We start from the raw sequence: 26,155 nt of genomic DNA, 5'->3' as shown, positions 1-26,155 counted from the left end.
GAGAGAGGAGTTGGCCAAAATCAATTGGAAGGGAACACTGGCAGGGATGATAGCAGAGCAGCAATAGCTGAAATTTCTAGGAAAAATTTGGAAGTGCAGGATAGATACTGTACATTCCAAAGAAGAAGAAGTATTCTAAAAGCAAAATGATGCAACTGTGGCTGACGACAGAATTCAAAGCCAACACAAAAGCCAAAGTCAGGGCATATAATAGAGCAAAAATTAGTGGGATGTTAGAGGATTGAGATACTTTTAAAAACCAACAAAGGCAACTAAAAAAGCGATAACGAAGGAAAAGATGGAATATGAAGGTAAGCTAGCCGGTAATAATAAAGAGGATACAAAAAGTTTCTTCAGTTATACAGTATAGAGGAGATGTGAGAGTAGATATCGAACTCTGGAAAATGATGCTGGAGAGATAGTAATGGGGGACAAGGAAATGGCAGACAAACTGAATAAATATTTTGCATTAGTCTTCACTGTAGCAGTATGCCAGAAGTTCGAGAGTGTCGTGGGGTTGAAATATGTGAAGTTGCCATTACAAGGGAGAATGTCAGAATCAGAATCAGCAACAGGTTTAATATTGTGGGTATATGTTATGAAATTTATTGTCTTTGTGGCAGTAGTACAATGCAATACATGATGATAGAGATAAAACTGTGAATTACAGTAAGTATATGCAGTGTGTGTTTGTATGTATGTGTGTGTGTGTATATATATATATATATATAGATTAACTGAATTAGTGCAAAAATTGAAATAAAAAAGTAGTGAGGTAGTGTTCATAGGTTCAGTGTCTATCTAGAAATCAGATGGAAGAGGGGAAGAAGCTGTTCTTGATTCATTGAGTGTGTGCTTTCGGGCTCCTGTCCCTCCTTCCTGAAGGTAGCAATGAGGACAAGGCATGACCTTCGTGGGGGGGGGGGGGAAGGGGTCCTTAATAATGGATGCCAGCTTTTTGAGGTATCGCTTCTTGAAGATGTCCTGGATACTACAAGGGCTAGTACCCATGATGGAGCTAAGTTTACAACTCTCTGCAGCTCATTTTGATCCTGTGCAGTAGCCCCCCCCAACCCCCGCCCATACCGCCCATATTAGGTGGTGATGTAGCCAGTTAGAATGCTCTCCACAGTACATCTGTCAAAATTTGCTAATGTTTTTGGTGAGATACCAAACCTCCTCAAACTCCTAATGAAATATAGCTGCTGTCGTGCCTTCTTTGTAGCGGCATTGATACGTTGGGTCCAGGTTAGGTCCTCAGAGATATTGACATCTAGGAACTTGAAATTGCTCACTCTTTCCACTTCTGATCCCTCTGTGAGGACTGGTGTGTGTTCCCTCATCTTAGCCTTTCTGAAGCCTTTCTTTGGTCTTATGCTGAATACAAGGTTGTTGCTGCTACACCAATCAACTAGCTGATATATCTTGCTCCTGAATGGCCTCTCTGAAATTCTGCCATCAGTAGTTGTCTTGTTAGCAAATTTATAGATGGCATTAGAGCTGTGCCTAGCCACACAGTCAAGGGCGTGGAGAAAGTAGAGCAATACGCTAAGCACACATCCATGAGGTGTGCCAGTGTTCATTGTCAGCGAGATGGAGATGTTATTTCTGATCCACACAGTGTATGGTCTTCCGGTTAGATGCTTGGGAAACTGAAAGGTCTGAAGGTAGATAAGTCACCTGGATCAGATGGTCTACATCTCAGGGTCTTAAAAGAGGTGGCTGAAGAGATTGTGGAGGCATTTGTAATGCTGTTTCAAGAATCATTTGATTCTGGCATCATTCTGGCAAGACTGGCAAATATCACTCTTCAAGAAGGGAGAGAGGCAGAAGAAAGGATATTATAAGGTCAGTTTGTCTGACCTCAGTGGCTGGGAAGATGTCAGAATCGATTATTAAGGATGTGGCTTCAGGGTATTTGGAGGAACATGATAAAGCAGGCCATAGTCAGCATGGTTTCCTTGAGGGAAAATCTTGCCTGACAAATATGTTGAAATTCTTTGAAGAAATAACAAACACGATAAATAAAGGATGTCGTGTACTTGGATTTTCAGAAGGCTTTGACGAGGTGCCACACATGAGGCTGCTTAACAAGTTAAGAGCCCATGGTATTACAGGAAGGACACTAGCATGGATAGAGCATTGGATAAAGGAAGCATTTTCTGTTTGGCTGCTAGTGACTAGTGTTCCACAGGGGTCTGTTTTGGGACCGCTTCTTTTCACATTATTTGTCTGTAATTTAGATCACAGAATTGATGGCTTTGTGGCCAAATTTGCAGATGATACAAAGATATGTGGAGGGGCACATAATGTTGAGGAAGCACAGAGGCTACAGAAGAGCTTAGACAGATCAGGAGAATGAGCAAAAATGTTGCAGATGGAATAGTGTCGGGAAGTATACGGTCATGCACTTTAGTAGAAGAAATGAAAGGATTGACTACTTTCTAGCATTTATTATGTGTTACTCTGGATTCCTAGCATCTGCAGAATCTCTTGTGTTAATAATTTACAGCAGTTTTGTGATTTTATTTTGTTATTTAGTTGTAACAATTTGTTTCTCATATTTCAGGTGATTATAATACAGACTTACTTCAGACGGTGGTCTGCTAAGAATTATGTTCGCCAACTGAGAATGCAGAGGGACCGGAGGCTACAATGGGAACAGGAGCAGGAAGTGAAATTTAAAAAAGAAAGAACTGATTATATAAAGAAACAATATGAAAGGAGAATGAACCCTAAGACAAAAGAAGATTTTGACTTACTCTTTCATGCACTGGAAGGTACATTTTGGCTTCTCAGTTGTTTCCCTGTGGCCTCTCCATTTCTGACCGGTGCAATCTCTTTTGTTATAGAAATTGCCTTTAAACTCACGAGACAGCATAGGCCATCAACTTTTTGCTGTTGATATTTCTGTAGCAGGCAATTTCTTTTTTATGACGTCAAATTGCTAGCTCGACGCTCAATCCAGCATGGATGGAAAGTGTGCACGGAAGCCGGCTGGATTGGAACTTCCGCCCCGAAGTCCAGTGCTGATGCCACTACGCCACCAGCCAGCTTCTTTTGTTATAAATGCTATTAAATGTTTTAAATTACAATTTTTTCCAATTGGGTGGGAAAATTCAAATTCTGTTAAATTTCTGATGACAGGGGAAGATATTTAGGTAGTCATGTTCCCAAGTGAAGGACGTTTAGTGAGTGTGACCAAAACTTTTCACTCAGGGTGAAGAGAATTGCCCAGAGACAGTGGCCCAACTCCCCACAGGAAGCAAGGTTTAACTTTGGAAATGCATTTCTGATTGTCTTATTTGAACACTGGTTCCTTATGATAGTAGCACAAACATCTACGTGGTTGCTATTAAAATGAATAATGTAATTATGTTTGTGTGCCCTCTGCGAATATTTAGAATGGAAACAGGATGAGCTCAACAACATAAACCATAATCTTACTGGGCCAGAGAGAAAAGCAGCTCTTTGCACACTCCTGGAACAAGAAGCAAAGCTCATTGCATCTATTGGAAGGCATAGAGTTGATGCTACTAAGGAAACTGGACCAAAGTTAATTAAGAATCTTTTGAATAAGGTTAACAAACTAATATAGTATTGTGTTTAAAAATATTTCTGCAAAACCACATTTTATTTAACTTGTTAATCATCTAAAGTTGTGAGTTATTTGTCTGATATTGCTGCACAGAAATCCAAAATCTGGTGAACCACATGAAAAAGCAAACTACACAAGTAAATGTTCCCTGAGTGAACATTTGAGTTCTCATTTTCTTTGGGAACTCATATTTGATTGTAGTAGTTTAAATTTGGGGTCTATTATAGGTTGATAAGTTAATATAATTAAACCTATTTTAATCAATGAACAAACTATGGCCTGGAATTTTCTGGGTGTGGCAAGCTACCCAAGATTCCTGACCACAAATTCCAAACTCTGATTTGATTGGTAAAGCTTTATGGAATGTGGTAAATGTCACCTAATCTTGGATGTGCCTTACCTCCAGGCTGCACTGACACTCAGAAGTGCCAAAGAATTAGAATTTTTGTAAATAAGTTTGCTATGAAAACTGAGCTATTTTTATTTATAAACTAAAAATTGAAAAATAACATGCTTAATAAATTGAATTTAAGTTAATTAAGTAAAAAATGTGAATTATCTGTAGCTTTTCCCTTTTGCTGCCATTTTTCATTGGAATGACTGAAATAGAGCCAAGTTACAATGGGACAGATTGCTCAGTAATAACTACTGGGACGTTGCAGAACTCTGCTATTTCACTACAGCTTTCCATCAACATGACAGTACAGTTGAAATCAAATTGCCCAAGATGTATTGGGAAGTTTGAGAAAGAAGTTTAGGCATTTCACAGGAAAGTTCAGGCCAATACTTTCTTCATTGACTTCCCAGTACAGTGCTTGCAAGTTTTTCTTTTTTTCCTACTTAAAATGCTGATATCCCACACAGCAGCAAGAGCTTGTGAAACATGATGCCATTTCATAGGGGGATATGAAAGAAGCTCCACCCCTAAAGTGCTTGAAAATAACAAACAATTGCCCAAGTCAGGACTCAGGCTTTGACATCTATCTGTAACTTCACATCCCTCTAACTGTTATCAAGGCTAAGAAAGGGTGAAAACTACTAAAATCAATTGAACAATTAATATGTTTTATAAGTATTAAACATATAAAATGAAATTTAAGTCATTTAAGATATATTTAACTGATTAATAACATTGGCCCAAAATTTTTGTTGAAAAGAAACTCTCACTTTTCACCTTTGAGGAAATATACTATTGATATTCAGGTGTGCATGCATACAGAAGTCCTGAACTTCCAGACACAGGAGATTCTGTTGTCATAATGACTATATTGGGGTCCAGCATTTGAGTGTAAAATTATGTAGTTTCCCTGCAGTTGTGCAAGATATTATAAGTTAAACCTTGTGAAAGATTCAGCAATTCCTTGCAGCTAATCCTCCCTTAAAGTAAATAGCAGAAGTGTGTTTCAAGCAGTTTTTTGATATTTGTTGAACTACCTTAAATATATTAATTATCTTTTAATTTTTTAAAGTATTTTATAATTTCTAAAACTTACAATTAAAATTTGAACTGCTTCATCATCTGTTGAAGCATTTTTCTTGGGCTTGTGATTGACAAGGCTCTGATCTGGCCAGGGCCTCAGCAATCAGTTTGGTGTTACTTTAAAGATTCACTCGCTCGGCAAGTTTAGTAGGTACATGATCTGCTATATGAACTCTGGGAATGATAGCAAAATTATTGAGCCATTAGAACAAACTCAGTTAATTAAAATATGTGAATTATTATGTTACTTTTCTGCCTTGAGCTGTTTCTCTGTATTCAAATGAATAGACTTGTCTTTCCTAAAATTGGTACAGACCCATTGAGCATATTACTGAGCATAACCCCTGCACAGATGCAACCAGTTCATTCTCCAATTCTGAATTTCACATGGAGTCTAAAGTCAGAGTTCAGCTAGGAAACTACTAACAGTGCTCAACTAACTATAGTCTATGAGCTTAGCACTTCTCGGTAAATAGATGCCAAAGGTTCATTGCTGTCATTTCCTGGTAAGTTTCAGTTAAGTCAAATGAAATGTTGTGCATTTTAATTATCACCAAATGTCACCAAATTGACTTTATCCAAGTTGACATACTAATTACAAGTGCATTTATATGTTTTAAAATAAATTTTAAAAATTGAATTGTGGAACTAACTTACATTTTAACCATTATAGTGTGCAGACCCCATAAGATGGAAAGCGTTTGATGGGAGAATCACTGAAATGGACACACAGTTCACTATTCGGGCAAGAGAGCTGCGTGATATTTACAACAGTATTAATATGAAATACCTGACAACAGATGAGAGACTGGATGCTCTTTTAACATTAAAGCACACAGTCAAGGTATGAAAGTGTTTAAAATCATAGTAGAGCTAGTAACATTGATGTCTGAATTACAATTGTCCCCTTCAAACCTGTCTCAAAAAAACACTGTCCCTTTTTCCTAGTAAGTTTCTGATTACTTTCTTCTGAAATCTATGAATATGTTGTAGACTTTTAATGAACTTCATAGTTGAATGCCTTCAATCAGCCTTCTGAATCTGCTAAAGTATCACACTGGCTTCAGTCATAGTCACCAATGACATCAGATTATAACTATTCCAACTTGTCTCTTGCTCCCTGTCTGTCACCACTCCATTCTGATCCAGGTGGAAAGGACTGTACTTCTCTGATTCTTTTCATGTATATGGAATTGTAGCCAAAGAAATACAGGGAGCTCTACTGGATTCTTTCCTTCCCCCACATCATTACCTTGAGTGTTACTCGAGGTTCTATCCTTGGCCGCCTTATATTTCTCACATATCTGCTGCCCTAGGGCCACAGTATCCAAAAAACAAGTGTTGATTTCTTTATCTACACTGATAGTACCTAACTCAACCTTCCTTCAATATCTTCTGACCTTTCTACTGTCTAGATTGTATTTCTAGGCTAATAGCCTCTTTCAAAAACTCTGCTGTCTGTCCTAAATTCTTGCATCCTGTTCTTTTTTCATTCCTGTACTTCTGATTTATTTTGGCTTATGCTTAACTTTTCTTCTTTGTTTTTGGATTCTTCCGTAGTCTTGCCTCCTTCTTCTTCTTCATACCTTCTTGTCCATAACCTCCACGGACGTATGCACACCTCCAGGTATTGTCTTCTGAGTGATCTTGATTTTAAATCAACTCACTATTGGCATATCTTCAGCTAATGAAGCTTCAGGCTTCGGGTCAATCAGATCCTTGTGTTTATTCTTGAATCATTCATTCTATGACCCATATCGTTGATATTGGCCAATGGCATTAACCTCATCACCCAGTATTCAGTCCATAGACCTCTGCACCTGAGAGATTTAAGTATTCATTTAGTCACTTCTTATATGCTGTCAGTTGACCCAGCTTCAACCACTCTCACAGTCAGTGCATCCCAGATACTTGCCACTCTCTGGTGAAGAATGCCTCTTTCATATTCTCTCTGAATCTCTTCCTCCTTATCCTAAATTTTTGTCTTCTAGTTTTTTGTACCTTGATATGTGAAAACATTTTCTGCAGTCTAAATGCATATCTGCTTTATCCTCATCTTCTTAAATAGTTTCCCAAAACACATATTGAATTAAAATATGAAAAGCTTGTTCCTGTCTGTAAAAGCTGTGTGTTTTTGTTCATATGTTTTGATCGTTTTGAAATCTCTAATATCAATAGCTCTTTCTGTATAGGAACATGACTGTAAGTTAACACAGGAAATTGTGGATTTGATCGACCGAGAAGCAGATCTAATTATGAGGCAGGTAAAGGAAACTTACCTGGATGGACTCAGACAGAGAATATCAACACTCTTTCTTCAGTACATCAAAACACCAATGTTTAACCCAGAGGTTGCCAGATTTCTTAAGGTACAAAGTAAGCAAGTTACTTGTAATGTGCAGGGGTCATTCAGATGAGTAACTTTATGCACTTTCCACTTTTAATGATAGAAATATGATCAGAAATGTTTCACTTTCCAATATTTATCATTTAGAATTACATTCGTTGGATTTGTACCGAACTATATGGCTGTCTTGAATCTAGTCAGGTTAGACATGGCTGATCAGAGTAGGATAGGTTCTGCCTAGACAATCGGTCTATTTGAGCTACTGTTAATATGCTAGTTACTGTCTAGTTTAGCTACTGAGTATATTTCCTTTGGAGACTATTGACCAAAATAAAATTATACAGAATTGTAGATGAACTTGGGAAATAGGTTGTTAATTGTTTGCGAGGTGTACAGGGATAAACAAAGCATTTCTAATTGCAGGTGCTCCCTGAGAGTTTGTATTGAATCTCTGCTTTTTGGCATGTATACCAATGATTTATAGGAAAAAAAAGATAATATAAGAGTTAGATGGAGCAAGAAACTGCAATGGATATAGACAGAGTACATGGGTGGGTATACTGTTAGCAGATAAATGATTTCACTGTGCTGTTGGCCATATTGTACCCAAGAAAGGCAAATAGTTGGACTTAATGGTATAAAATAAGTATCTGGATGAAAAGACATACACAACAACGATAAAAATAAGTGTACGTGTACAAAAAAGCTGAAGAGGCTAAATTAATGTCTTTATTTGACTAAGGGACCTGGATTATAAAGGGCAGAAAATTATACTTGAGATCTAGCGGGTTTATTAAGTCTATAATGACCACCAAGCACTGATTCACGTTAATCCTATGATAATCCTATTTTATTTTCTCATTGTCCACCATCTCCTCTCTGATTCTACCACTCACCTATACAATTTTAACCTACTGACCCACATGTCTTTGGGACATAGGAAGAAACAAAACTATCTTAGAAAAACACACACACAGTCACAGGGAGAACTTGTTAACTCCATACAGTCAGCACTGAAGGCCAGGATTGATCCCAAGTTGTTGGAACTTTGAGACAGCGGCTCTATCATCTGTCCCACTATACAGCTTTTACGTACAGAGGTTTTGGAAAAATCATAAAAGTTTTGGGTTATATTGCTTTTTGTTGATGGTATCACCCAATCTCAATTTCTTAGTTAATGGATTCAGTCAGTATTATGATATTACACTGGAATATATTGACTGGGGAGCCAACAAAATAACAGCTTTGTTGTTGAATAATACGATTTCCACAGTGTTTTATTACAGGATATACATAAAGAATGAAAATGCCAAATTAACTTCAGTTGGTACTGGAGACTTATAAATTTAGCTTTTGTAATGATGCCAGGTAGATTTGACCGATTTCTTTGATGTTGCTAGTTAGAAAGTACTAATGCAGAATAATCTCATTTATCTTGTTTGGAGACTCTAAGACCTGGGGAAGATATTCTTTAAAGTGTCTTTGATGTTGCTAGTTAGAAAGTACTAATGCAGAATAAGCTCATTTATCTTGTTTGGAGACTCTAAGACCTGGGGAAGATATTCTTTAAAGTGAAACTCAAAATGAACGTGAGCCCTGTATACCTTTTATAGGTTCCACAGGATCCAATGGAATTGTGCAAAAACATTTATTTCTGTTCAAGTTGTGGGAGTTACTTACCTTCCACAGAGTTCCCTCTGTCACTGACTTCACGGAATCTCCGTGTGTGTCGACAATGCATTAAGCAGAATAATGAAGCTTGTCATCGTGAAGCGTCAAGCCAGTACAAACTGATCATGAAGCAACTGAGAAAAACTGAGGCAGATTTCGGAGACGGAGCCCAAATAGCATTCTTGCTGCGGGTATGATATGAATATGTGATTTTTACTGCAAAAAGCTTTAAGCAATCACTGCTGTATCTGATTTTTTGCTCTGAATATTAGTGGAAAACTAGACAACAGGGTGACCTGTTGGGGCACCCTTTGAGAGAAGGGTGGTGCAGTCTGATGTGACCAGAATGAACATTATATTTTACTGAATGTTATTGGTATCGCTTTGCTTTGGAAGCTGAAGTAGAAAACCTCAGTTTATTAAAGAAGAACGACGCGTAGCAAAGCAAATATAGCTGCTCCCCATTTAATGAAGGACACTTTTGATGGCATCATTTCTGGTTTATCTGCCACCCTTGTGCCTCTCGTTGTCATTCTGGAGACGTGCAGCCCTTTCATCCCCCGTCTCTTCATCTCTTCTGCTGTTTATTCTTTCTCTCTGATCCTGGAGACTTGCATGCCTCTGCTCCTCTGTCTTTTCTTCGCTCTTCTTTTTTTTGTCCTGACTCTAACTGCCACCCATCAATAAGAGATAATTAAATCTTATTGTAATGACATACTTCGAGACACCCATAAAACCCTTTGCTGCAGTCAAAGGACAGTGGTGACTATATCACGTCCACTTAGGATAGCGCCAACCACATCATCAAGAATAATCAGCATTCTTTGGTGTTACTGCTTCATATCTCCTATCCAACATTAGGGTAAAAATAAATGGTCTGCCTGATTATGCCACGTGGAAAGGGAAGGGTGACATTATGGTCAAGAGATGACATCAGGAAGCGGCAAGGAAAGGGAGAGAACAAGAATCGCCTTAACCACTTGGCCATGCACCAACCCCTGAATATATATGCATTATTAAAAGAGGAAATACACCTAAAGTAAACAAGTGTTTATAAGTCTACTCTGTATTTGATCATTTCTGGTAATTGACATTTTAGTAAAATTTCTATTACATAAGCCTATGAAAATATGGTGCTTTGTGAGAGTTTCTAATCCATGCTGTTTTAATACTTTTCAAAGTTCAAAGCAAAGTTCACGGTAAAATTTATTATCAGACTACATACATGTCACTGCATAGAACTCTGAAATTCTTTTTCTGCGGGCTTGCTTAGCAAATCTATATAGAACAGTAACAGTAAACTGTAAATGTTGATCCCAATAATCAAAATATTAATGATGATGAAAATCTAAAATCATACCTAATGCACTCAGCAACTTGGGTAATTGCCAATCAGTCTACTAATGTTATCCATTATTGTCTGCTCCTAAGTCATATCTCCTGTAGAACCTCCATCGCACTATTCCTCAAATGTTTTAGACACAGTGAATTACTTTTACATTAGAATAGTTTTTGTCATGAAAGTTAACACTAGGCCTTTCTTTATATATTGAACAAAAAAAAATTATGCAAAAAACAGAAATGAATGGCCAGTTGTTTTTTATGGTTTTCACCAAAAGAGCAAAATGTTTAGTCCAGAAAATGTTTTTCACTGATGACCTGATATTGAAGTTAATTATTGAAATATCTTTTTAAGTGAATTTAATATTTTGATTTATTATTACAATCAGACTTTTATTTTGTATGAATTTACAAACTGGTATTCTATTGGCAGGAACAAGATATGAAATATCTCATTGACTGTATTTGGGGTACACAGTCTGCATTGAGTGCCAATGCAAATCTGAAGGACCTGATAATGATAAGGTGGGATAAAATGTCTGAGTGGTCACCATGGAACTGTATCCTCCTCACAGAAGAAGAAGCTGCGGCTCATCTTAAACTTGGTGATATCGAAAAAGTATGTAAATTCATTTCCTCTCAGGGTAAACATGCATTTTTTACTATGTTTTAGCATTTGTTCATTATTGTTCCTCTATAATTCCTAACTGTTGCTCCCTCAGATCAATTTTGCTCATTTATTTACCCATTCAAAGTTAAGGGCTCATTACATTATTCACCTCAACCCTATTTATATAAAAATTTCATGCACTCATTATTCTTCCATTCTATCATATGTCTTCAACCTCTTATTGTCAGTTTGAGAGATCAAAACTTTTAACATCCATGGTATAAAGGAAAAGTACTGATAGGTACATGAAATATGTTGAAGACAACTTCAACTATTTCCCTCCAATTTTAAATCCTCATGGTGATTTATTCAGATTTATGTTGTTCACACACAGGATTATGAGGCCATGTTTATTCGCAAGATCAAGCACCGACATACTTTGGGAAAGAGTTACTTTTCTCGGATTCCTGAAATAATGAATTATGCACGCACCTGCTTGATGAAAGACTCAACTTCCACAAATGATCTCGTAATTACTAATTTACTTCGTGCTAAATGAAAGTTACATCATTGGACAATGTTGGACTGAAGTATACTTCAATGCTCAATTTCGATTAAAATTACAGCTTTATTGAATAAAATGGTACAATGTTATTCCTTGATCAGAGATTATAAGTGAAACAAAATCTAATTGAAATATCTTTAGTTTATAGCCACAGACAGTAAATGAAGTAAATGGATTTGGTTTGAATTCCTCTTTAAAATTTTGAATGTAATCCCATAAATTTGAACATTTTTCTGATATTTTCCCATTACAGTAGCCAATTCAATGGGTACTTGAAATGAAATTTGATCTGTTGCATAAAATATCTGACATAGTCTTTAAGTAGGAAAGACTTTACTACGTTCTACAAAATAGTCTCAGCTATCGCACACGTAATTTGATCTTTCCAGACTGGTGAAAGTCATAAAACCTCAGCTTGGTTTAAAAAGATGAAAATGTTATTGAAAAGTAAGATAATACTAAAGGGAAAAATATCAATATGATTTTAATCTTGTGCACTTAAGACAAAACCATACCTCCCTGGAACTACTTGCACAAATGCTGGACCTCTGAAATGTATTAAAGCAAAAATATGAGCTTATCCTATCTCCCAGGTGGATGCAAGTCTAATGCAGAGGCATCAGTTAGTGATTAAATCAGGGATACAAAGCTTATCCTGTTAGTATGCAAAAGAACTGGTTCTGTGAAAATTTAGCTGGCAAAGTTCTAATTGGTAGTCTCAGAAAAGCTGAATTCATTTTCAAACTAACTTGTTCAGAAAAAGAATTCAAAGCAAGATTCTAGCTGAAAGCACTACTTGTGAAAGTGTGAGTGTGCAGCTGTTATTTTTCATTTATTAATTTTAATAGGTTGTTCATCTTGTGTGCTCTTTTTTTTCAAATAACAAAACCCTTTGTTATTTGAAAAAAAAGAGCACACAAGATGAACAAAACCCTTTGTTATTTAGGTTGACTACAGGAATTAGTCCCAGTAAAGAAGATAAATCTAAAAAGAATAACATTGCAATACACTAATTTCAACCAGGATGCTATTCTATACAGATAACATGTTCATCATATTGTTGAAATTACATTATTAGTGTAAAATATTCTGTTATCCTTTGAATAATTGAGTAAAAATCCATAAATGTTGTGCAGTCATTTTTCCACAGCACTTTAGATTTAAAATAAAATATACAGTATTTCTTGCATTTAAAATACGTAAATGAGAATCAAATGACAGAACACATTTGTTCTAAACTATGGATGTGAACTCACTTTTTGCATAAAGATCTGTCAAGATCTTTTATTGTATTTATGTTCTCTGTTCTCTATTCAAATTGTATCTTTACTTTAAATGATACACTTATTGATATATTCCTTTGGTCAGTTTATCATTTTACTAATTGATAACAGTTTTTAATCATTGTGGCTCTATTCAAATTTACAAATAAAAGGTAAGAAATTCAGTGAAGTACATAATTGCTAAATATTCTTTTCTTTCTGCAGCATTGGCATAAAGTGGGAAAATTATAGGTCTCATTAACACGCTTTTCAACACTAATCTCCCTTCTCGCTAACAAGATCATGATTATCTACCTCAACATCACTTTTCTGCTCTTTCTCTATCCCATATCTTTATGATCCCCTAATATTCACAAAAATACATATTATGAATACAATCAATGACCGAGTCTCCACAACACTCAAAGATTGACCGTGTTCGGAATGAAGAAATTTTTCCTCCACTGTCTCGTAAATGACCTATCAATGTTTCAAAACTGTGATCCCTAGCTCTAAATTCTTCAGCCAAGGGAAAAATTTTCTCCACATCTTTCACACTGAGCACTCTAAGAATTTTGTAATTAGATGGAAGGTCATCTCTTCTAAACTCTAGTGAATAGAGGTCTAGCTTACTCTTTCCCTTCACAGGAGCCAGTCTGGTGAACATTTGGTGCACTCCCTCTGTAGCAGATACCTCACTAGAATCGTCTATAAAACTCCAGTTGTGGTCTAATATAACTATTAAAAGTTATCTTTGCTCCTGTAGTCAAATGCTCTAGCCATAAAGCGCAAGATAACGTTTATCATTGTAGTTGCCTGCTGTACCTAAACACAACTGTCAATGACTTGTGCATAAGGGAGTTTGAAACATCAATATTACTCAGTCTCACCCTACATTAAAAAAATACCTATAACTTCTGTTTTTTTTCTACATTCTACTACACTTTATCTAATCATTTCTGACATTCACCAAACTTGGAAATGTTACATCTGATTCCCCTCAGCTAGTTTGTGAATAGTTGCCCACTTGTATTCCAATAGTTACAGCCTTGGTTCCTATCTGTTATCCACCTCTCAACCCATGCCAATAGTAGACCCTGAGTTAAATGTGCTCTAACCTTGTTCATCAATCTTTGTAGGACCTTATCAAAAATCCAAACATATTCCATAGACTGGTTCTTCCTCAAAGCATGCTTTAAAGAAATCCAAGATTTGGTCAAACGTGATATCCCTTTTATCAATCTATGGTGACTCTATTCTTATTTCTAAGTACCTTAATATTACATATTTTATCATTAGTTTCTGTATTTTTCCAGCTATCAATGTTACGTTTATAAGTTGGCAATTTCCCATTTTCTCTCTCCCTTCTTAAATAGCAGTATAATATTTGTACAGCTTCAAGCAATAGGAAATATTCCAGAAACATGTATAACATATTAAAATAACCATTTTCTTAAAGTTTACAATGAACCAATGTCACAAAACATCAGCCAAAACCTAAGAAGCGTAATGCTGTATTCAGACATCCCACCCTGCAAAAGCTCATTTCAGGGAGGTAGCACTCCTGCCCCCCGCAACCCCATATCCCCACCCCCTCCACAGTCGACCTCCAAGGGTATATGTAATACTTTGTTTAGTGATTTTGTCTAATCTGTAAACCAAGTTGGCTATATGCAGAAAATGTGACATTAAAATATGTACTTATATTATCATGTTTATTCTATTACAACTTTAAGCAAGTCTACAGGGAGTTTGGCCTCATCAAGTAGGACATCAATAGCGTAGCTCCTTAGCAGCTAGCCAGCTAGTTTAAATAATGTTAGCTATGCTAATGAATGAATGACACCTGTTAAACTCACCTCAACATGTCTTTTGCATTTTAACCCACCATGGGCAATAGAAAAGTCACTGTTGCAAACAGTGCAGCGAGCAACACAGTCATTATTTTTGAGGTCGGCTGTAAAGCCCGGCCACAGAGAAAACTGATAGATCTACTTAGCAGGGGTCCGTAATCATTTTTGCACCACAGACCAGTTTAATATTGACAATATTCTTGCGGACCGGCCGACCAGGGGCGGGGGTGTTAATCACAACCGGAGTATAGGTGATAAGTCAATCGCATCATAACATTTTAAGTAACGTTTGGATACTAAACACACAGCGCATATTTTCCCCGTATGAACATATAAAATCATTGCAACACACCAATATCGCTGAATCAGTGGGAGCCCTGGGCTTGTTTTCCTGCAACAATACAGTCCTATCGAGGGGTGATGGGAGACAGCGATACTCGAAGGGGGTTCCCTATGTCCAGTCTATTCCGCAATTTAGTTTTCGTTGCATTCATTGCAGAAAACTCCGTTTCACAGAGATATGTTGGAAATGGAAGCAATGTTTGGCTATCTCAGGATATTCAGCCTTGACTTTGATCCAGAATGCTGGCAGAGATGTTATGTCAATCATACTTTTCAGCCCGTCGTCATTTGCAAGCTCCAGGAGTTGATCTTTTTCCCGCGCTGACATGGATGATTCACCGGGGACATTCACAAATGGGTCGCGGACCCATTCTTTTGCATGTCTTGGGTCACTGATGACCTCGCGTGCGTTCAAATTCAACAGTGGGCGTGACAGGGAAGAAGGAAAAGTGCAGCTGACTCATGTCGTTTCATATCGCCAAATCATATCGTTTCCTTGTGGCCTGGTGGTTGGGGACCACTCTTAGCACGAAGAGAGACCAATCAGGATGCTCACTCTCCCTCTCCTTCTGCTGAAAAAAAAAATCTATTTCCGAGATATTATATATAATTTCCGGGCATCAGGGAGCCACTATCGATATGCGGGAGACTCCCGGAACTTCCGGGAGAGGTGGGATGTCTGTGTATTGACGAGCTTATTCAATGTAAAGCCAAAAACATATTGTTTAGAACTGGAGCGGCCTCCCTTCGTTGGTGATATTGAAAATTTGGGTGAAGTTAACAGGAGGAGTTAAGTTTGTTACAGTGTTTAAAATATCTCTGTTATCATGATGAATTTCTACATCTGAATCTAATTACTTTGGAGAAGCATTGACTGAAGGTGTTTGAGATTGAGATTATATTCTGCAGAGAATAAGTATTTGAAAACAAACACTTAGGAGTCACTTGAAGTATGGGTAAATCTTGGTTTGATATCCGGAGACCCATTTCCCAGATATTGTAGTCATCTATTGACTTGGTTCATAGCATGACTTCAGCTGGGAAAGAAATCACAGAAATACTAGCAAAGGTAGGTGAAACAAAATGGAATAATACGTATTGATGTCATTGTGAACTCCATGTTTCATTCTTTACCTTCTGGAGAGGAATTTTTCAGCTTTTCTATTTTTATATCAGTCAGAATTTACTGCCATCATTAAGCTATGAGCATTGGCTGCTGCTGCACATGTAAATTAAATAATTGCCTTCTACAGACCCATTTTTGACGATTTGCTGCTATGTATTTTATGAATCCTGAATGCTGAGGCTAGAAGAAACCATACCAAAAATTGCAGCAACAAATTTAGACAGCTGGTAACCCGTGTTCCTGGCTCAGCCTTCAGACAGAAGAACTTGCTGGTAAATGTGTATAATTCTTTGCCAAATGGTTGATTTATACCTGTTTGTATTGGGACATTTAGAACTTGGAGAGGCCCAAACATTATTAGAAATCCAGGAAACTACATCTGTCAGGTTGCTCTGCCACTCCATGTGGACTTCAACAATGGTCCAGTGATTCTCTGAGATTCTTCAAGAACTACCCAGAAAGAAATCCTGTGAATTAGCAGGCTTCAGTGAACACCAAGGAAGAATTGGGAAGAGGAAGTTAAAGGAGTTTAGTTAAAAGAAAATCACACAACAGAAGTGTTACAGGTATTGACAATCTTCAGTTAACTTTTTACTGCAATAATCTACTAATTATTCACAGTCTTTAAAACCTTTCAAATTATTTCCAAACCTGACACATTTTTAAATTGTCACTTTAATAGCTTTTATTAGCAGGGGAATGGGGTTGAGAAGATAATAAATCAGCCGTGATGGAATGGTGGAACAGACTCGATGAGCTGAATGGCCTAATTCTTCTCCTGTGTCTTATGGTCTATATAAGACTATAAGGTATAGCAGCAGAATTAGGCCATTTTGCCCATCGCACCTGCTCCACCATTTCATCATGGCTGATCTGATTTTCCTCCGACCTCCAATCTCCTGCCTTCTCTCCGTACAACTTCATGCCCTGACCAATCAAGATTCTATCAACCTCTGCCTTAAATATACATAAAAATTTGGCCTCCACAGCTGCCTGTGGCAAAGAATTCCACAGGTTCACCACTCTTTGGCTAAAGAAATTCCTCCTCATCTCCATTCTAAAAGGATGCCCTTCTATTCTGAAGCTGTGTCCTCTGGATTTGGACGTGCCCACCATAAGAAACATCCCTCCTCTCCACATCTACTCTATCAGGCCTTTCACCATTCGATAGGTTTCAATGAGGTCACCCCTCATTCTTCCAAATTCAGGCCCGGAGCCAGCAAATGCTCTTCATATGACAAGCCATTCAATCCTGAATTCATTTTCATGAACCTTCTTTAATCTCTCTCCAAGTTTCGGCACATCCCCTCTAAGATAAGGAGTCAAACCTGCTCACAATACTCCAAGTGAGGCCTCACCAGTGTTTTATAAAGTCTCCACATAACATCCTTGCTTTTATATTTTAGTCCTCTTGAAATGAATGCAAACATTGCATTTGCCTTTCTCGTCGCAAACTCAACCTATATATTAACCTTTAGGGAATCCTACACAGGGACTCCCAAGTATCTTTACACCTCAGTTTTTGTATTTTCTCTCCATTTTGAAAATAGTCAACCCTTTCATTTTTTTCTACCAAAGTGCATGACCATACATGTCCTTTATTCCATCTGTCATTTTTTTGCCCATTCTCCTAATCTGTATAAGTCCTTCTGTAGCCTATCTGCTTCTCAAAACAACCTATCCGTCCACCTATCTTCATATTGTTTGCAAACTTTACAACAAATCTATCAATTCCATCATCCAAATCATTAACATATAATGTAAAAATAATCAGTCCCAACACAGACCCCTGTGGAATACCACTAGTGACTGGCAGCTGGCCAGAAAAGGCTCCCTTTATTCCCACTCTTTGCCACTTGCCAATCATCCATTGCTTTATCCATGCTAGGATCTTTCCTGTAATACCACGGGCTTGTAGCTTGATAAACAGCCTCATGTGTGGCACCTTATCAAAGGCCTTCTGAAAATTTAAATACACAACATCAACCGATTCTCCTTGGTCTATCCTGCTTGCTATTTCTTCAAAGAATTCCAACAGGTTTGTCAGGTAAGATTTTCCCTTGAAGAAACCATGCTGATTAGATCCTATTTTATCATATGCCTTATCCTTAATAATCAATTCCAAGATCTTTCCAACAGTTGAAGTCAGACTAATTAGCCTAAAGTTTCCTTTCTTCTGCCTCTCTCCTTTCTTGAAGAGTGGAGTGACATTTGCAATTTTCAAGTCTTCTGGAACTATTCCAGAATCTAGTGATGCTTGAAAGATCATTACTAATGCCTCCACAATCTCTTCAGCCACATCTTTCAGAACTCTGGAGTGTACACCACCCGGTCCAGGTGATTTATCTACTTTCAGACCCTTCAGTTTCCCAAGAACCTTCTCTCTAGTTCTGGTAACTTCACACACTTCATCCCACCTGACACCTGGAACTTCCAGTATACTGATGCAAAATACTCATTTAGTTCATCTGCCGTTTCATTTTCCCCCATTACTACCTATCCAACATCATGTTCCAACAGCCCAATATCCACCCTTGCCTCTCTTTTACACTATATGTATCTAAGGAAATTTTTGGTATGCTCTTTACTATTATTGGCTAGCTTGCTTTCATATTCCATCTTTACCTTCTTAATGACATTTTTAGATTCATTCTGATGATTTTTAAAAGGTTCTCAATCCTCTAACTTCCCACTAACTTTGCTCTCACTTTGGCTATTATGTTGGCTTTGACTTACCTTGTGAGCCACATTTGTGTCATATTTTCTGTAGTATACTTCTTCCTATTTGGAATGTATATATCCTGTGGCTTCCATGTTGCTTCCAGAAATTCCAGCCATGGCTGCTCTGCCATCATGCCTGCCAGTGTTCTTTTCCAATCAATTCTGCCCAACTCCTCTCTCATGCCTCTATAATTCCCTTTATTCCACTGTGATACTGATGCATCTGACTTTGGCTTCTCCTTCTCAGATTTCAGGGTGATTTCAATCATATTATGATCACTGTCTCCCATAGGGTTCTTTCACCTTAAGCTCTCTGATCAATTCTGGTTCATTGCACAACACCCAATCCAGAATAGCTGATCCTCAAGTGGGTTCAACCGTAAGCTGCTCTAAAAAGCCATTTTGTAGGCACTCTAGAAATTCCCCCTCCTGTAATCCAGCACCAACCTGATTTTCACAATCTACCTGCATATTGAAGTCCCCCATGACTATTGTAATTTTGCCCTTTGGCATGCATTTTCCATCTCCCACTGTAATTTGTAGGCCACATCCTTACAACTGTTTGGGGGTCTGTATACAACTCCCATCAGGGTCTTTTTACCCTTTCAGTTCCTTAGTTCTAGCCACAATGATTCAGCACCTTCTGACCCTATGCCACCTCTTTCTAATGATTTGATTTCATTTTTTACCAACAGAGCAACGCTGTCCCCTCTGCCTTCCTGTCTCTCCTTGTAATACAAGGTGTATCCTCCCAGCTATTAAGTATATAATAATGATGTTATACAACAAAACAAAGTGTTTGAAAAGTTTTAAAGCTCTTTAAGGTTTGAAGCCATTACTGAGTGCTTTTAAAGTACAGCTGCTCATTTCTGACTGTGTTTGAGGAATGCCATGGCTATCTGTCATTTTTTGTTGGCAGCTCCCACATGACTTCTGTACTAGTCCCCGCATGCTCCACATTATCACTCAAGTTCAATGTTGGAAATTTAGGATTGAAAACTGCCAAGTGCTTCCAGTTGCGACTGGAACAAGTCACAACTCCCTGATACTTTCCAGATGGTATGAGACAGCATTGTTCTTTTAAAAATGGCAGATCCAAACTGCAGTCCTGGACCTATGCAGTACAGCATAATGTTTATGAATGCCTCTGACTTTTAAAAGCTGTTACAAAATGCACATTTAAGACAACTTATGTATTATTAATAATTTAGAAAGCTTTTAATTGATTTTACGGTTCTCCTGTTTGTTTATAAAGCCCTAAATGGGCTGGCCCCCTCCTATATCGCAGACCGTCTAACCCCTTATTCTGCTTCCAGGTCCCTCAGGTCGGCTGACCTGGGGCTCCTGGCTGTCCCGCAATCTAAATTTTTCAGCGCCTTTGCTGTTGTAGCCCCTAGACTGTGGAATAGCATTCTCCTCCCTATCAGATCTGCCCCCTCCATTGACTCTTTTAAGTCCAGGCTCAAAACTTACCTTCATTCACTAGCGTTTGAATCTTCCTGCTGTGGCTGATTTTTGGCTTGTGCCTTGGCTCATGTGTTGTTTATTTTCTGCCTGTAAGCTGTGTGCCTTGTAGTTTATACTGTATCTGTGTTTCTTGTATTTGTGATTTTAGCTACCTGTTATGGTTTGTACAGCACTTTGGTCAACATGGGTTGTTTTTAAATGTGCTTTATAAATAAATTTGACTTGACTTGGCAATATTAATTAAACAAAAACATGAAGGTAAATTCAAATAATTTTAAAATTCTAACCTGAAAATTTCCTAAGTCCATACCAGCTGGTCGTCTGCATTGAAATGAATGGTGTAGCAGAGAGTCAAAGGAGAGAACTGAATGGTGGGCTGGCTGGAACCTGTTCAGATTGACCTCAACTATGTGGCCCCAGCAGTCTACAGACAAGGGGTGATTGATAAGTTCATGGCCTAAGGTAGAAGAAGTCAATTTTAGAAAACCTAGCACATTTATTTTTCAACATAGTCCCCTCCTACATTTACACACTTAGTCCAGAGGTTGTGGAGCATGCGGATCTTGGACCTCCAGCAAGTGTCCACAGCATGGGTGATCGATAAGTTCCTGGCCTAAGGTAGATGAAGATGAGTTATACAGCAAACACGAGGAATTCTGCAGATGCTGGAAATTCAAGCAACACACATCAAAGTTGCTGGTGAACGCAGCAGGCCAGGCTGCATCTCTAGGAAGAGGTACAGTTGACGTTTCAGGCCAAGACCCTTCATCAGGACTAACTGAAGAAAGAGCTAGTAAGAGATTTAAAAGTAGGAGGGGGAGGGGGAGTTCCAAAATGATAGGAGAAGACAGGAGGGGGAGGAATAGAGCCAAGAGCTGGACAGGTGATTGGCAAAGGGGATATGAGAGGATCATGGGACAGGAGGCCCAAGGAGAAAGACAAAGGGGGGGGGGGGAACCCAGAGGACGGGCAAGGGGTATAGTCAGAGGGACAGAGGGAGAAAAAGGAGAGTGACAGAAAGAATGTGTGTATAAAAATAAATAACGGATGGGGTACGAGGGGGAGGTGGGGCATTAGCGGAAGTTAGAGAAGTCAATGTTCATGCCATCAGGTTGGAGGCTACCCAGACGGAATATAAGGTGTTGTTCCTCCAACCTGAGTGTAGCTTCATCTTTACAGTAGAGGATAAATGCGCCGATAAGGGGGGTGCTGTTGTAGTCTGGCGTACTGACCACTACCTTGCTGAGGCAAAGCGACAACTCGCGGATACCTCCTCTTATTTACCCCTCGATCGTGACCCTACCAAGGAGCAGCAGGCCATTGTCTCCCACACCATCACCGACTTTATCTGCTCAGGGGATCTCCCATCCACTGCTACCAACCTTATAGTTCCCACACCTCGCACTTCCCGTTTCTACCTCCTACCTAAGATCCATAAACCTGCCTGCCCTGGCAGACCTATTGTCTCAGCTTGCTCCTGCCCCACTGAACTCATTTCTGCATACCTCGACACGGTTTTATCCCCCCTTGTTTAATCCCTTCCTACCTATGTTCGTGACACTTCTCACGCTCTTAAACTTTTCAATGATTTTAAGTTCCCTGGCCCCCACCGCTTTATTTTCACCATGGATGTCCAGTCCCTATTTACTGCCATCCCCCATCAGGAAGATCTCAAAGCTCTACGCTTCTTTTTGGATTCCAGACCTAATCAGTTCCCTTCTACCAGCACTCTGTTCTGTCTAGCGGAATTAGTCCTTACTCTTAATAATTTCTCCTTTGGCTCCTCCCACTTTCTCCAAACTAAAGGTGTAGCTATGGTCACCCGCATGGGTCCGAGCTATGCCTGCCTTTTTGTTGGCTTTGTGGAACAATCTATGTTCCGTACCTATTCTGGTATCTGTCCCCCACTTTTCCTTCGCTACATCGACGATTGCATTGGCGCTGCTTCCTGCATGCATGCTGAGTTTGTTGACTTTATTAACTTTGCCTCCAACTTTCACCCTGCCCTCAAGTTTACCTGGTCCATTTCCGACACCTCCCTCCCCTTTCTAGATCTTTCTGTCTCTATCTCTGGAGACAGCTTATTTACTGATGTCTACTATAAGCCTACTGACTCCCACAGCTATCTGGACTATTCCTCTTCTCACCCTGTCTCTTGCAAAAATGCCATCCCCTTCTCGCAATTCCTCCGTCTCCGCCGCATCTGCTCTCAGGATGAGGCTTTTCATTCCAGGACGAGGGAGATGTCCTCCTTTTTTAAAGAAAGGGGCTTCCCTTCAGCCACCATCAACTCTGCTCTCAAACGCACCTCCCCCATTTCACGCACATCTGCTCTCACTCCATCCTCCCGCCACCCCACTAGGAATAGGGTTCCCCTGGTCCTCACCTACCACCCCACCAGCCTCCGGGTCCAACATATTATTCTCCATAACTTCTGCCACCTCCAACGGGATCCCACCACTAAGCACATCTTTCCCTCCCCCCCCCACCCCGCTTTCCGCAAGGATCGCTCCCTACGCGATTCCCTTGTCCATTTGTCCCCCCCATCCCTCCCCACTGATCTCCCTCCTGGCACTTATCCTTGTAAGCGGAACAAGTGCTACACATGCCCTTACACTTCCTCCCATACCACCATTCAGGGCCCCAGACAGTCCTTCCAGGTGAGGCGATACTTCACCTGTGAGTCGGCTGGGGTGATATACTGCGTCCGGTGCTCCCGATGTGGCCTTCTATATATTGGCAAGACCCGACGCAGACTGGGAGATCGTTTTGCTGAACACCTATGTTCTGTCCGCCAGAGAAAGCAGGATCTCCCAGTGGCCACACATTTTAATTCCACATCCCCTTCCCATTCTGACATGTCTATCCACAGCCTCCTCTACTGTAAAGATGAAGCCGCACTCAGGTGGGCGGAACAACACCTTATATTCCGTCTGGGTAGCCTCCAACCTGATGGCATAAATATTGACTTCTCTAACTTCCGCTAATGCCCCACCTCCCCCTCGTACCCCATCCGTTATTTATATACACACATTCTTTCTCTCTCTCACTCCTTTTTCTCCCTCTGTCCCTCTGACTATACACCTTGCCCATCCTCTGGGCTTTTCCCCCCCCTCCCCCTTTTCCTTCTCCCTGGGCCTCCTGACCCATGATCCTCTCATACTCCTTTTGCCAATCACCAGTCCAGCTCTTGGCTCCATCCCTCCCCTTCCTGTCTTGTCCTATCATTTTGGATCTCCCCCTCCCCCTCCCACTTTTAAATCTCTTACTAGCTCTTTCTTCAGTTAGTCCTGACGAAGGGTCTTGGCCTGAAACATCGATTGTACCTCTTCCTTGAGTTATACAGCTCTTGTTACATGCACATGCCGTTCAACTATTTTTGTGATTATGCAGAAAGTTTGGTTAATAAATCATCGCCCTCTACCTTAGGCCACGAACTTATCAATCACCCCTGTTGTGTTATTAACTGATGAGTTATTAACTTCAAGCTTTCTGCATAATCACTCAGAATTGAACTGCATGTGCATGTAATGAGAGCTGTATAACTCATTTCCTTCTACCTTAGACCATGAGCTTATCAATCACCCCTGCTGTGGACACTTTCTGGAGGTCCAAGATCCGTATGCTCTATGAGCGCTGGGCAAAGTGTGTACCTGTAGGAGGGGACTGTGCTGAAAAATAAATGTGCTAGGTTTTCTAAAATTGACTCCTTCTACCTTAGGCCACGAACTTATCAATCACTCCTGGTATAATATCACCCTACTTGGGTTCTGCATAACAACAAGCCCATAACCTTCAGGAAAGCCAATGACCTTTGGACATATAGTAGAACACAAGTAGAAATGCATCCAGCCCCTATGGTGTCATGGGCATTGAAGCTTGATGTTGTAAATCCTTTGCTCTTTATGCATTCAGCATGTTTGGCAGAGTTAAGGGGCGAAAAATAGATACAAAGCAATATACAATCACCAGCAACTTTGGATTGATGGGCATTCATTTTAGTGTGAGTCACTCCCCTTTTGATGTCAGCTTGTAGTGAGTTCTGAAGGTAAACACTGCTCAGTACAATTTTTTCTGTCTACAAAAAACTCTTTGATCCTTCAATCTGGTACAGTTCCAGTAGAAAGAATAGCAAGTTTAAGTGATGGCATACTGCTGCAAGTTCACACTAAGTAGCTACTAAGCTTGGGACATGCTTATATGGGAATCCTAAATTTAGAGGTATTTACGCAAAGAAGTACTTTTATTAAAAACATAACCAATAATTTTATGTATGTGTTCTAATAAGATTATGGACAATTTATGAAATACAAATTTATATTTTTATAATATATGACCCAGAGGAAATATTCACCATAAGATTTTGTTTAAATATATTTTTAAAAATGTATACATTTGTCTTTTTTCTGAATTCTTTACTTCTCTAAATTTATTATATTCTTTAAATTAAAGGAGAATTTTTATTTCTCTATTCTTTGTTGCAGGATTGCTGAAAAGTTAAAAATTAAACCCAAATGGGAAAGGGGAAGGCATTCTTTAAGTAAGTTTATTTTGGTGGTGAACAAGTTAATCAGTAAATGATCTCATTGCTGATTGCAACATCATTCACGCGCCTTTTGTCTGACATTGTTCACAGCTCAGTAGAAATTTCCAAATTATTTTTCATCTTTTGTATTCTCCAGTTTGCTATTTAATTAAATTTTCTTTCTCTGTCCATGTTCAGTAATGTTTATATCAAAGCAAGAAGGCACCAGAAAAAACAAGTTAAATCTGTAAGTTACAGATGTGATCAGCAGGGCTTGTTTTATTTTAAGCGCATACACATTTTCACTTCCAGTGTGTTTTGATTGGAGGTGAATCCTGTTGAAAGTTCCATGGCTTCAGGTCGCTGGTGTTTGCAGCCACTACTATGGTGCACTTTAATTCACCTCTTTCAGGGTATTTCTGCCGTGGATCATGTTCCTGTCCTGGTGTGGTCAACATTTAGGTGAGTTTTTGAACAATATATATTTAATACAATTGGTGCTTTTCAATCTAGAAAGTTACAAAGTTGCAACTTCCTTATATCCATGACAATGTATTATTGCCCTGTAGCTGCTGTAAAACAAATTCAGAAGCTAAGGGAAAGTCATAGTTAAACAGAAATAGTTAATTTTGGATGGTGTCAGGAAAGAAATCCCAAATCTATTTTAACAGAAGTCTGTGTAAATCTTGACTTTCTTCAGAAAAGTTGCCAATTTCTGCTTCAAAATAGCACTCTTGTGGCAATACTGACTCATTATATATTTCCAACAACTTTGTTTGTATGTCATATTGCAATGCCACAGGAAAAAGAGGCAGCAAACCACATAAAGGGAAAGTATACAGTTAATGGCAGGAGCCTAACAGGTATTGATGTACAGGGAATCTTGGGGTCCAAGTCCATAGTTCATAAAAAGGGCTGCACAAGTTGATTGGGTGGTAAAGAAAGCAAATAGCATGCTTACCTTTATTAGTTGAGGTATTGAATTCAAGAGCCAGGAAGCTATGTTGCAGCTTTGTTGAACTCTAGTTAGGCTGCATCCAGTTTTCTGGAGTATGTGGAGGCTTTAAAGATGGTGCAGAAGAATTTTACCAGGATGCTGCCTGGATTAGAGAGCATGTGACACAAGAAGTTGTTGAACAAACTAAGGTTGCTTTCTCTGGAGCAGCAGAGACTGAGAAGAGACCTGATAGAAGTTTATAAATTTAAGAGAGGCATGAATAAATATCCAGTATCTTCTTTTCCCAGAG

The 26,155-nt window shown here is 39.0% G+C and overlaps 2 protein-coding genes across 7 annotated transcripts in view; both read left to right on the top strand.

Moving 5' to 3' along the window:
• iqub (IQ motif and ubiquitin domain containing) overlaps nucleotides 1-16,617 on the top strand; it is a 70,049-nt gene extending 53,432 nt beyond the window's left edge. For 5 of the 6 annotated variants that reach the window (XM_072267878.1, XM_072267879.1, XM_072267882.1 and 2 more), the window contains exons 13-19: nucleotides 2,570-2,780; nucleotides 3,405-3,580; nucleotides 5,752-5,922; nucleotides 7,271-7,447; nucleotides 9,039-9,287; nucleotides 10,871-11,056; nucleotides 11,442-13,017. In XM_072267878.1, coding sequence (XP_072123979.1) covers nucleotides 2,570-2,780; nucleotides 3,405-3,580; nucleotides 5,752-5,922; nucleotides 7,271-7,447; nucleotides 9,039-9,287; nucleotides 10,871-11,056; nucleotides 11,442-11,606 — 1,335 coding nt within the window. In that variant the 3' untranslated portion in view covers nucleotides 11,607-13,017. Of the gene's footprint in view, nucleotides 1-2,569; nucleotides 2,781-3,404; nucleotides 3,581-5,751; nucleotides 5,923-7,270; nucleotides 7,448-9,038; nucleotides 9,288-10,870; nucleotides 11,057-11,441; nucleotides 13,018-16,529 lie in introns of those variants that run through there. The other variant, XM_072267883.1, reaches the window with a different exon arrangement.
• Nucleotides 16,618-24,978: 8,361 nt separating this feature from the next.
• LOC140202704 (V-type proton ATPase subunit S1-like) overlaps nucleotides 24,979-26,155 on the top strand; it is a 64,018-nt gene continuing 62,841 nt past the window's right edge. Inside the window, exon 1 of the mRNA XM_072267889.1 lies at nucleotides 24,979-25,370. Coding sequence (XP_072123990.1) covers nucleotides 25,258-25,370 — 113 coding nt within the window. The 5' untranslated portion in view covers nucleotides 24,979-25,257. The remainder of the gene's footprint in view (nucleotides 25,371-26,155) is intronic.

Source organism: Mobula birostris, chromosome 9 (assembly GCF_030028105.1).
Source record: "Mobula birostris isolate sMobBir1 chromosome 9, sMobBir1.hap1, whole genome shotgun sequence".
Taxonomy (NCBI): domain Eukaryota; kingdom Metazoa; phylum Chordata; class Chondrichthyes; order Myliobatiformes; family Myliobatidae; genus Mobula; species Mobula birostris.
The sequence above is the reverse complement of the archived record's forward strand: the minus strand, read 5'-3'. Positions and strand labels throughout refer to the sequence as shown.